The 12,030-nt window shown below is 44.1% G+C and overlaps 1 protein-coding gene and 1 long non-coding RNA gene across 9 annotated transcripts in view; one reads left to right on the top strand and one right to left on the bottom strand.

The window, feature by feature from the left end:
• Nucleotides 1–9,533, bottom strand: part of WBP2NL (WBP2 N-terminal like) — a 30,714-nt gene extending 21,181 nt beyond the window's left edge. For 5 of the 7 annotated variants that reach the window (XM_042993408.1, XM_042993409.1, XM_042993406.1 and 2 more), the window contains exon 1: nucleotides 9,399–9,533. In XM_042993408.1, coding sequence (XP_042849342.1) covers nucleotides 9,399–9,460 — 62 coding nt within the window. In that variant the 5' untranslated portion in view covers nucleotides 9,461–9,533. Of the gene's footprint in view, nucleotides 1–8,121; nucleotides 8,245–8,326; nucleotides 9,052–9,398 lie in introns of those variants that run through there. The other 2 variants (XM_042993413.1, XM_042993412.1) reach the window with 2 other exon arrangements.
• Nucleotides 9,534–9,642: 109 nt separating this feature from the next.
• Nucleotides 9,643–10,316, top strand: LOC122240482. 2 transcript variants are annotated; one of them, XR_006220274.1, is made up of 2 exons: nucleotides 9,643–10,003; nucleotides 10,192–10,316. It is a non-coding gene; the product is annotated as an uncharacterized LOC122240482 (long non-coding RNA). The 2 variants fall into 2 exon arrangements; XR_006220273.1 differs by having other exon boundaries at nucleotides 9,643–10,108.
• Nucleotides 10,317–12,030: the final 1,714 nt, after the last annotated feature.

The raw sequence follows: 12,030 nt of genomic DNA, 5'->3' as shown, positions 1-12,030 counted from the left end.
TGCTGTGTCTCTCTCCGTCTCAAAAATAAATAAACATTAAAAAAAAAATTAAAAAAAGAAAAAAAAAGAATAACAAATAAGAGTGTCTGGGTGGCTCAGTCGGTTAAACATCCGACTTCAGCTCATGCCATTATCTCACTGCTTGTGAGTTCAAGCCCTGCGTCAGGCTCTGTGCTGACAGCTCAGAGCCTGAAGCCTGCTTCCGGTTCTGTGTCTCCCTCTCTCTGCCCCTCCCTTGCTTGAGCTCTGTCTCTCTCTCTCTCTCAAAAATAAATAAACGTTAAAAATTTTTTAAGGAATAATAATAAAAAATGTATTAAAAATAATAAATAATAATAATAATTCTTATTCTTCATATGCAGGAAGTATAAAGCACTGTGCTAATGGAAATGTTTCTTTGACTCTCATAGAAATGGCAAGACACACAGAGTACTCCAGATTCCTCTGACATGTTATTCCCTCTGCCTTTTGTGTTCTCCCCTCACTCTTAACCTGAGAAACTTGGACTCATCCTATTCCCACTCATAGAATCCTATTGGGTTTCTTTTCTTTCTTAGTAATTATTATAATATATATATATATATATGTTTATGTGTTCAATGTCTTAACTAATGATCCTGCCTTTGCACTGTGGCCCTAGCAAACAGTGGGTGCTATTAAATATTTATTGAAAGAATGAATGAGTGAAAACATGAATAAACATAATAATGCAAGCAGTAATATCACATACATCACGTTAATGGCACAAAAACGTCATAGCAATTTAGTGGAAGGAGGGATTAGCTTTGGTTGAAATGACTAAGAATGACTTTATAGAAAGGTTGAAGTTGATTCTTTCTAAGTTTATTTGTTTATTTTGAGAGAGAGAGAGAGAGAGAGAGAGAGAGAGAGCGCATGCATGCACAAGTTGGGGAGGGACAGAAAGAGAGAGGGAGAGAGAATCCCAAGCAGGCTCCACTCTCAGCACAGAGCCCAATAGCCCCACATTAACCAATAGAACACGTTAGATTAACCATGAGATCATGACCTGAGCAGAAATCAAGAGTCGGATGCTTAAGCAACTGACCCACCGAGGCACCCCTGATTCTTAAGAGAAGAGTAGTGTTTCAGTAGGCAGAGGTGAGGGTAGGGGATGATCCAGATGGGGCGCAAACAGCATGAATGGAGGTGCAAGAGCAGCATTAATGGAGGTATGAGGTGGAAAGCAAATTGCACACTTGGGAGCAGCCCACCTGTGCGGATTCATCAAAGCAGCACGGAGGTGAAGGTGGGAAGAATAGTGAGATATAGCTCGAAATCTATGCTGGAACTAGAGCCTGGAGATATCACTTAATAGGCAAGGAGAATCAATCAAGGATGTGGTGGTTTATTAGAGGTTAAGAAATCCTAAGGGGCACCTGACTAGTTCAGTCAGTAGAGCAGGCAGCTCTTGATCTCAGGGTCATGAGTTCGAGCCCCACATTGGGTGTGGAGATTACTTAAAAAAAAAAAAAAGAGGGGCACCTGGGTGACTCAGTCAGCTGAGTGCCCAACTTCAGATCAGGTCATGATCTCACGGTTTGTGGGTTCGAGCCCTGCATTGGACTCTGTGCTGACAGCTCAGAGCCTGGAGCCTGCTTGGGGTTCTGTGTCTTCCTCTCTCTGCCCCTTTCCCACTCACGCTCTGTATCTCTCTCTCTCAAAAATAAATAAACATTAAAAATTAAAAAAAAAAAAAGAATCCCTAAAATCGTCTTGATGTAAGGTAGTAAGAATTGGAACTAGGGTGGTGGTATGCTGATAAAAAGGGCTTTTTAAGACAATGAAAATATGATGTCAGCAAAAATAGGGAACTCCAAAAGTCAGTCCAGAAGTTTGGAATCTAATCAAAACCTTATAACAACTAAGGGAATGTTTAGTCAAGAAAAAAATAGCTGAGTCTAATAACAGAGCTTTGTGACACTTACTCCAGTACCATCTTCCAATCCCCAGCTTGGCAATAGCCTTAAAAACAACCCACATTCCTGGTGTAAGTACTGAACACCAAAGGGAGCAGAACAGACCTTATTCTCAAAGAACTCTTGTTTTAAAACTTGTCTGGTGGCTTCCTGAAGGGCAGGCTCCAATGGTGTGTGCCTAATTCAGAACTCTCCCAGGACTGAGGTGACTACTCAGGGTCCATTTGTCAAAAACATTTCAAGGTAAATGTATTAGTTGCTGCTGTCTGGGGCAAAGGATGAATTTAGTGCAAACAAACTGAAAAGTTAGGGAGGAAAGAAAGGCTAGAGAATGAGATACTTTGGGGAATAAAGGCTTTGAATAGCTCTGACGTATTCATGGGAAACTAGAAAGTCACATGCATGCCTTCCGAGGCCTGGGTTCATGCTCAGATGAGAACTGAGAAGGCCCAAAACTTTTACCTCTGGATGACAATGAGGCTCTGTTCAAGTAGGAAGTGAAAGCTAAGACAGAGTTGTAAACTGCCTGGCTGAGTGATAAAGACATGCTCCAAACACACAGGCAGAGCCCATCTACAAAGGCTGGAATTATTTATTTATTTATTTTTTGTTTCCAGATATATAAGAAAGTTGTCAAATCACTAGTTGGCCACTAAGTTAATATAAAAGAGACTTCAGTGGCTGCACGTGACAAAGACTATAAGCTTTAAAAATTTTATAATTTAGAAAAGTCACTAAACAAACAAAAAATAAGTGCAGCAAGCAGCAACAATGTACCCTGAGGAAGAGAGAAAGCCTGATTTCCAGAGTTGCCATATTATAATCTTCTAAATGTCTAGTTTACAAAATTTTTTAACATTTTATTTTATTTTTTGAGAGACAGAGAGAGAGCATGAGCAGGGGAGGGGCAGAGAGAGAGGGAGACACAAAATCAGAAGCAGGCTCCAGGCTCTGAGCTGTCAGCACAGAGCCCGATGTGGGGCTCAAACCCATGAACATGAGATTGTGACCTGAGCCAAAGTTGGACACTCAACCGACTAAGCCACCCAGGCACCCCAAAATGTCTGCTTTTCCACAACAACAACAACATCATGAGGCATGCAACAAGAAAGTATGGCCCATATGTTCTTCTGTAAACAGAAAATGAAATTAATAGAAAACTGCCCTTGAGGAAGCCTGCACATTGGATTAACTACACAAAGACTTTATTCTTTTTTTTTTAAAGGAAACCTACCCCCAGTGTGGAACTCATGACTCCAAGATCAAGAGTTGCATGCTCTACCTACTGAGCCAGCCAAGGGCCCCATTAGACAAAGATTTTAAATAAACTCTTTTAAACATGTTTAAAGAGTTAAAAGAAACCATGTCTAAATAACCAAAGGAAATAATGAGAGCAATGTCTCAAAAAGTAGAATATCAATAAAGAGATAGAAATTAGAAAACTGAACCAAATAGAAATTCTGAAGTTGGAAACTACAGTAAGTAAAACAAAAAATTCAGTAGTGGTGGGTTTAATGGCAGATTTCAGCAGGCAGAAGAAAGGATCAGTGAATCTGAAGATAGGTCCATTGAGAATACACTACCTAAGTAACAGAAAGAAAAAAGAATGAAGCAAAATGAACAGTCTTAACAGACCTGTGGAACAAAATCAAGCATACAACCATATGCATAATGAGACTGCAAAAAGTAGAGGAGAGAATAAAAGGGGGCATAAAGAAAATTTGAACAAATAATGGCCATAATCTCCCCCAGTTTAATGAGAGACATGAATCTACACATCTAAGCTCGACAAACTCCAAGTAGGATTAACTCAAAGAGATCCACACCAAGACACATAATCAAACTGCTGAAAGCCAAATACAGAGACTCTTGAAAGCAGCAAAAGAAAATAATCATCATGCACAAGGAATCCTTAATAAGACAAATAGCTGACTTCTCATCAAAAACTATGGAGGCAGGAGTAGTAGGATGACATATGCAAAGTGCTTAAAGGAAAAAAATCTGTCAACCAAGAATTCTATATCTGGCAAAACCATCCTTCAAAAATTAAAGAGAAATTAAAACATTACCAAGTAAACATAAACCGAGAGTTCATCACTAGTAGGTCTGAACTATAAGAAATGCGAAAGAAAGTCCTTCAGCCTGAAATAATAAGACACTAGGCAGTAAATCAAACCCATACAAAGAAACAAAGAACATTGGTAAAGATAACTACATAGGTAAACATAAAAGTCTGTATTGATGTATTTTTTGGCTTGGAACTCTTCATTTCTTCCTATATGAATTAAAAGGCAATTGCAAAAACAGTAATTATAAATCTATGGTGATGCATACACAATGTATAAAGATGTAATTTGGGACAATAACAGTATAAGAGGACAGAGTTATATAGGAACAAAATTTGTTCATACAATTAAAACAAAATTGTATTAATTTGACCTAGATTGTTATAAATTAAGATGTTAAATGTAATCTTCAGGGCAACCACAAAGAAAATAACTAAAATATATACAGTAAAAGAAATGAGGAGGGAATCAAGATAGTATGTTAGGAAATATCTATTAAACACAAAGGGAGGCATTAATGGAGGAATTGAGATATAGAAGATAAAGAGCAAAAGAGCAGAAGTTAAGTCCTTCCTTATCAATAATCACATTAAGTGTAAATGAATTAAACTCTCCAATTAAAAATCAGAGATCGGCAAAATATATATTTTTGAAAACATGATGCCACTATATACTGTCTACAAAAGACTTACTTGAGATCCAAAGACACAAACAGGTTTAAAGTGAAAGGATGTAAAAAAGATACTCCATCAAACAGTAGCCAAAAGAGAGCTTCAGGGGTTATACTAATTTCAGAAAAAATAGACTTTAAAACAAAAATTACTATAAAACAATATTATATCATGATAAAAGGACCAATCATCAAAAACATATTACAAATATAAACATGAATGCATCTAATAAAAGTCAACTAGACCTAACATATAAGGACACTTCACCCACAAAGTACAATACACACTCTTCTCAAATACACATGGCACAGTCTATAAGACAGACCACATATTAGGCAACAAAACAAGTCCTACTAAATTTATGAAGATTGCAGTCATACAGTATCTTTTCTGATCAAAATGGAATGAAATTAGAAATAATAACAGACAAATTAACAAAAATGTGAAAATTAAACAAAATGCTCTTAAATAACTAATGGGTCAACAAAGAAATCACACGTGAAATTTGAAAACAGAATTGAATCACTAGAAATTAGAAATTTTGAGATGAATAAAAATGAAAATACATATACCAAACTTTTGAGATATAACAAAAGTAGTGCTTAAGAGGAAAATTTATGCTTTTAACTGCAAATTTTAAAAAAGAGAGATCTCTGGGCACCTGAGTGGCTCAGTCGGTTAAGCGTCTGACTTCGGCTCAGGTCATGATCTCAGGGTCCATGAGTTTGAGCCCCACGTAGGGCTCTGTGCTGTGCTGCCATCACAGAGCCTGAATCCTGCTTCAGATTCTATGTATCCCTCTCTCTCTACCCCTCCCCTGCTCGTGCTCTGTCTCTCTCTGTCTCTCAAGAAATGGATAAATGTCAAAAAGAGAGAGAGAAAGATCTCAGGGCACCCAGGTGACTTAGTTGGTTAAGCACCTGATTCTTGATCTCAGCTCAGGTCTTGATTTTAGGGTCATGAGTTCAAGCCCCAAACTGGGCTCTGCATTGGACATGAAGCTTACTTTAAAGAGAGAAAGAGAGAGAGAGAGAGAGAGAGATCTCAAATCAACAATCTAATTTTCCACACAAGGGAACCAGAAAAAACAAGACCAAACTAAACCCAAAGCTAGCAGAAGGAAATAAATAATAACGATTACAGAGAGAGAGGGAGAGAGAGAATCCCAAGCAAGCTCTGCACTGTCAGAACAGAGCCTGATGCAGGGCTTGAATTCATGAACTGTGAGATCATGATCTGAGCCAAAACCAAGAGTCAGATGCTCAACCAACTGAGCCACCCAGGGGCCCCACCCCTAGAATTTTTAATATTTTTTAAAGTACTTATTTTTTTTGAGAGAGAGAGAGAGAGCAGGAGTGGAGAAGGGCAGAGGAGGAAAGAGGGAGAGAGAGAGAGAGAGAGAGAGAGAGAGAGAGAGAGAGAGAGAGAGAGAGAGAATCTTAAGCAGGCTCCGTACTCAACATGGCGCCCAACAAGGGGCTCAATCATACAACCCTGGGATCATGACCTAACCCAAAATCAAGAGTCAGATGCTCAACTGACTGAGCCACCCAGGTTCCCCTTAAAATACATTTTAATCTTTTAAAAAAAGTCTATGTCCTCTGATGCCACAATTGCACTTTAAGGAACATATCCCGAGAAACATTTTGACAGGTAGGCAGAGATTAGTTTTCAAAAATGTTCATGAAGCAATGTTTATGGCAATGACAAATTACTACACCCTGAACATCCCGAATAGAGGCTTGAGCAAAGATTCATGCATATTGGAATACCAGTCATTGAAAATAATGATGTAGATATTGATACTGGAGAGTATTCCCAATATATTGGTAAATGAGGAAAACAAATTACAAAGCAGTCTTGAGTGTGGGGGAGTTGCATATATTTCCATGGAGGAAAGTGCAGAAAGACACATACCAAAATGTAAAAAGCACTAGATGTTGGAGTCTGGGGCGATTTAAATTTTTTTCCAATTTTTCTACAATAAACACATATGGTGCTATCTGTACAAGTTTTAGAATATTGGTTAAAAAAAGAAAACTCAACGTCTTCCCTATTTACCAGTAGAGTCCTATCTGTACAATTATGAATTCTCAGCTGGGATTTAAAAATCTCCACAGAACACAGCCAGTGTGATGAGTTTCTCAAATGTGTATTATGAATAGGCAAGAGAAGTCAAAAACCAACCAATCTTCTCCTTCTCAACCTATTTCTTTAAAGTAGTTTCTATCAACACCAAAAGAACCCCAAATAATCCACTTAAAAATGGGCAGGGGAACTGAGTAGACATTTCAACAAAGAAGACCTACAGATGGCCAACAGACCATGAAAAGATGCTCAACATCACTCATCATCAGGGAAATGCAAATCAAAACCGCAACAAGGTATCACCTTACACCTGTCAGAATGGCTAAAATCAAAAAGACGAGAAATATTGGAGAGGATGTGGAGAAAAAAGAACCCCCGTGCACTGTCGACGGGAATATAAATTGGTACAGCTACTATGGAAAACAGTATGGAAGTTCCTCAAAAAATTAAAACGAGAAAAAAATTAAAAAGAGAAATACCGTGTGATCCAATGACTCCTCTACTGGGCATTTACTTAAAGGAAATGAAAACGCTGATTTGAAAAGATACATGCATCCCTATGTTTATTGCAGCATTATGTACAATAGTCAAGATATGGAAGCAACCTAAGTGTTCACTGGCACTTAGATAAGGCAGATGTGGTATGTACACACACACACACACACACACACACACACACACACACCAGAATATTATGCAGCCATAAAAAAGGATGGGATCTTGCCATTTGCAACAACATGGATGGACCTCGATATTACACTAAATGGAATAAATCAAACTGAGAAAGACAGATACATAATTTCACTCACACGTGGAATCTAAAAAAAGAAAAACAAATGAATAAACCAACAAAAAGCAGATCCAGACCTATAAATACAGAGAACAAATGAGGGTTGTCAGTGGGACGGGGGGTGGGTAAAATCGGGGAAGGGGAGTGGCAGATACAGCCTTCCAGTTATGGAATGAATAAGTCACAGGAATAAAAGGCACAGCATAGGGAACAGTCGGTGACACTGTCACAATAGCACTGTGTGGTGACACTTCTGGTGAGCATAGCATAACTTACAGAGAGATCTAGTCACTATGTTGCACACCTGAAACTAACGTTAATGGTGTGTCAACTACACTCAAATTTTAAAAGTAATAATAAAATAGAAATAGAGGAATACAGCATTTCTACACAGGAAGCGGGCGCCCCCACAGGGTGGGGCATCTCTGAGGAAGAGAAAGCCCAGAAGCCCCTTTTCCTTTCTGCGGGACCGCTGGAGTTGAGCAGTTCAAACCCCGATCAAAGGTCTTCCACATGCAGGGACCACACGATTGTAAGCAAATTCCTTCTCTTTCTTTCAGTTTCCCCACCTGTGAAATAAGGGGATCCTCACTGTAGACAGAGCAGTTGGAAGTATAAAGCTCTTGAACAGTGGAGACGATTACGTGCTCAAGAGCACAGAACGGACCCCATAAAGATCATTCGAAGGACCATACAGGATCAGCGTTTGTGTTGTAATTTTTTAGAAACAAGCTTCACGCCCCGCCTCCAACGCACGCAGGGAAACAGACAAACCCGTGGCTGAGGGAGAGGACGCCGACACCCCAGATCGGAAGTGGCCCCAGGGCACCCAGGCGGGTGTGCAGGGGACCGGCGGTCAGGGCGGTGGCCGACGCTCTCCTACTACGCAACTACGCACAGCGGCAGAGCACAGGTCCTTCGGGAGCCGGGGAAGACGCACGGCCTCCGCCGCCCGTGGGAACCCGGCAAGGACACTTTCCCGGGGGAGGAAGCAGAGGAAAAAGATCCATCCGGACATCGGCTTTCGGGGCTGTCTTGGTGGATCTTCCCGACAAAGGCGCAGTCTCGCCGCCACACGCGAGCGAAGGAAAACGGGAACAAGTGGGGGGGGAGGCAGCAGCTGGGGGGGGGGGGGGACCGCGCCGGAGTCTGGAGAGCCGGGCGGGAGGAACCGACGAGAGGGGCCGCGTGGAGCGGAGGCCTGAGGCGGGAAGGCGAGCGAGCGGCGGGCCCCGCAGGCCCCACGCACGGCCACGGGCGCGGCCCGGCGAGCGTCCTTCTCCCTAGACGGCTCTTCTTTCCGTCCCGATCTTTATTTACAGGGAAGTAAGAGCCATCATCTCCCCGTCGGGGCGAAAAGAAAGGGGGCTTCGGCGAGCGCCCCCCACCCCCCCGAGGGCGCGGGATCCTTCAGAGGGATCCACACCGCCGCCCCTTCCGCGTCCGCGCCCCCGGGAGTAGGGGCGGGGCGCACCCAAGGCCCCCCTGTCGCCGTCACCCCACGGAGGTTTGTGCTCCCAACGGCGCCCCCCCCGGAGGAACGGCGCGACACCCCACCACTGCCAGTGCCCTCCCGCCTTTCTTCTGGGGCGACGCGCGCCTCGCACGGCGCACCCGCCCTTTACCTCAGCGAGGCCACGGGCTCCCGCCTCTGCCCACTCTGTGCGCCGGGAAGCCCGCGGGGTCTCGAGCGCCCCAGTGGAGGGGGCGGGGCTCAGCCGGCCGAGGCCGGAAAAGGCGGGAAAGGCCCTGATTGGCTAAGAGTTTCCAAGCCGCCAGTCCCACCGGTCGTCGGTCTATCCCCGGCTCTGACAGCACCCCTCCCCACCGGCTTCCCCTCGGGCACCTGTCGCTGGAAGGAATGAAAGCCCCGCGGCGGTTCTCGGTGTGGCTCTGATTCACCGCCATCTTGCCCCAGGCGCCCTTCTGTCGCCCCTCAGATGGAAAGGGGTGGGGCCTGTGCCGAGCCGGGGGGCGGGGCTTTGAAGGGGAGGTGCGCCAAACCGGGGGGCGGGGCTTTGAAGGCGAGGACGGAGATTATGGCGCAAAGACAAGGGTGGGGGGGGTTGAGTGGGCGAAGGGGCTGGTCACGTGAGGGGCGGTGGTCAGAGAACCAGGTGTGGTGCCGCCTGGGACTCCAGCTGGTGAGGGGGGGGGAATTGACCCCGCCCCAGCGTGCGGGGGTGTTGAGTGGTAGGTGAGTGGGTTCCTGGATCCACACCTACCCTCTTGACCACAGCATGGTAGCTGGTTGCTGGGCTGCCCTCGGGAATGGATTGAATGGGTCAGGAATCAGAAGCAGGATTTTCCTGCGTGCCTCCCTGGCCTGGGTCAGAAGGCTAATGCATTTTGGAGAAAGGATCCAGAAAGATTTCTCGCTTCTCCTAAAGGCAAGCAGAACAACTTTTCCCCACCAGAGAAAGCCTGGAATCTGAGCTGGTTTCTTGTGAGGTTAGCATCCAGGAAAGGGTGAATGAACTGCGTCGGGGGGAGTCTGAGCCGGTTCCAAGATAGAGAGAACCTTTGGCATCATACCAGCCCTGTCTTCTCCAAAGGGTGAGAGTGAGGATCCGGTGGGATACAGCATACTGGAATTGCTTTGAAGACTAACATGTTGTACATCTTCTTGTTTCTTTTAGACTTCACAAAATAGCACCAAAGGGCTTCAAGCAAAGGGATGGTAACGTCTGGATTACCGTATTTCATCAAGTTTAAGATGCTGTCAGTTATAAGATGAACCATTTTTAAATGTACCACGGAGGGGGCGCCTGGGTGGCTCAGTCGGTTAAGCGTCCGACTTCGGCTCAGGTCATGATCTCACGGTTCGTGGGTTCGAGCCCCGCGTCAGGCTCTGTGCTGACAGCTCAGAGCCTGGAGCCTGTTTCAGATTCTGTGTCTCCTTCTCTCTGTGACCCTCCCCCGTTCATGCTCTGTCTCTCTCTGTCTCAAAAATAAATAAACATTAAAAAAAAAAAATTAAATGTACCACGGAGGGGAAAAAAGTTGCCAGATAAAGACGTCATCAGTTATAAGCTGATTTTTTAAAAGTAATCTCTACACCCAACACGGGGCTTGAACTCATGCCCTGGGGATCGAAAGTTGCATGCTCTACTGCCTGAGCCAGCCAGGTGCCCTAAGCTGATTTTTATTTATTTTTTATTTAAAAGTTTTTTTAAATGTTTATTTATTTTTGAGAGAGAGAGAGAGAGAGAGAGAGAGAGAGGAAGGGCCAGAGAGAGAGGGAGACACAGAATCTGAAGCAGCCTCCAAGCTGTCAGCACAGAGCCTGATGCGAGGCTCAAACTCACAAACCGTGAGATCATGACCTGAGCCCTGAGCTGAAGTCGGATGCTCAACTGACTGAGCCACCCAGGCACCCCTTAAAAGTTTTTTTTTAAGGTTTATTCATCTTTCAGAGACAGAAACAGAGTGTGAGTGGGGGAGGGGCAAAGAGAGAGAGGGAGACAGAATCTGAAGCAGGCTACAGGCTCTGTGCTGATACAGAGCCTGACGCCGGGCTCAAACTCGAGAACTACCAGATCATGACCTGAGCTGAATGAAGTCAGCTGCTCAACTGACTGAGCCACCCAGGTGCACCCCCATGATTTTTTTTTTTTTAAACCTAAGACTGTTGGAACAAATTAAAAGCAATAGGAATGGTGTGAAGCTATAGAAAGACCACTGAGATAGAGCCCCCGTCTTGCACTGGTAACTAAGTGTGCAACTTGGGGCATCAACCATGCTCTCTGGGCTTCTGTTTCCATATCTGTATGAAAGAACGGGACTAAAAGAACTGTTTTCCCTTAGCTGTGACATTTTAAGTTTGCAAAACTACTCTGTCGCTCAAATCTTCCCACCTCTCCATCTTGATGTGGCAATTGCCCTCTGGTTCTGGTCCTCATCATTTTACCTGAATGACTCCCCCCCCCCCCCCACCGCGCCCCACCGTTCTTCTATACCTTGCATTCACCCTACAGAATACCGAGGCTCCAAACAAAATTGTGTACGGTCATCACCTTCAAATTCAGAAAAATAGCGTGTGGTGTTATTTGCTGGCTGCAGAAGAGACCAGGAACCTCAGAGAGGAAGTTTGGTTTAAGTTTGGAAAACACAAGAGAGAAGCTAGTGCTTAAAATTTAAATTCTTAAAAAAAAAATTTTTTTTAATGTTTGTTTTTGAGAGAGAGAGAGAGACAGAGCGTGAGCGGGGGAGGGGCAGAGAGAGAGGGAAACACAGAATCCAGAGCAGGCTCCGGGCTCCGAGCTGTCGGCACAGAGCCCGACGCAGGGCTTGAACTCACAAACCGTGAATCATGACCTGAGCTGAAGCCGGACGCTTAACCAACTGAGCCACCCAGGTGCCCCTTAAATTCTTACTCTTAAAGCATTCACTGTAAAGCAGGCAGGTCTCTAGGCAAGATGGGTCCACTCCTTCCATAGAGTTGGGTTTCTTGACTTCTGGAGAAAGGAGGGAAAAGC

This window comes from Panthera tigris, chromosome B4 (assembly GCF_018350195.1).
Source record: "Panthera tigris isolate Pti1 chromosome B4, P.tigris_Pti1_mat1.1, whole genome shotgun sequence".
Taxonomy (NCBI): Eukaryota; Metazoa; Chordata; class Mammalia; order Carnivora; family Felidae; genus Panthera; species Panthera tigris.
Note: the sequence above shows the minus strand (reverse complement) of the source record. Positions and strands in the feature narration are given on the sequence as shown.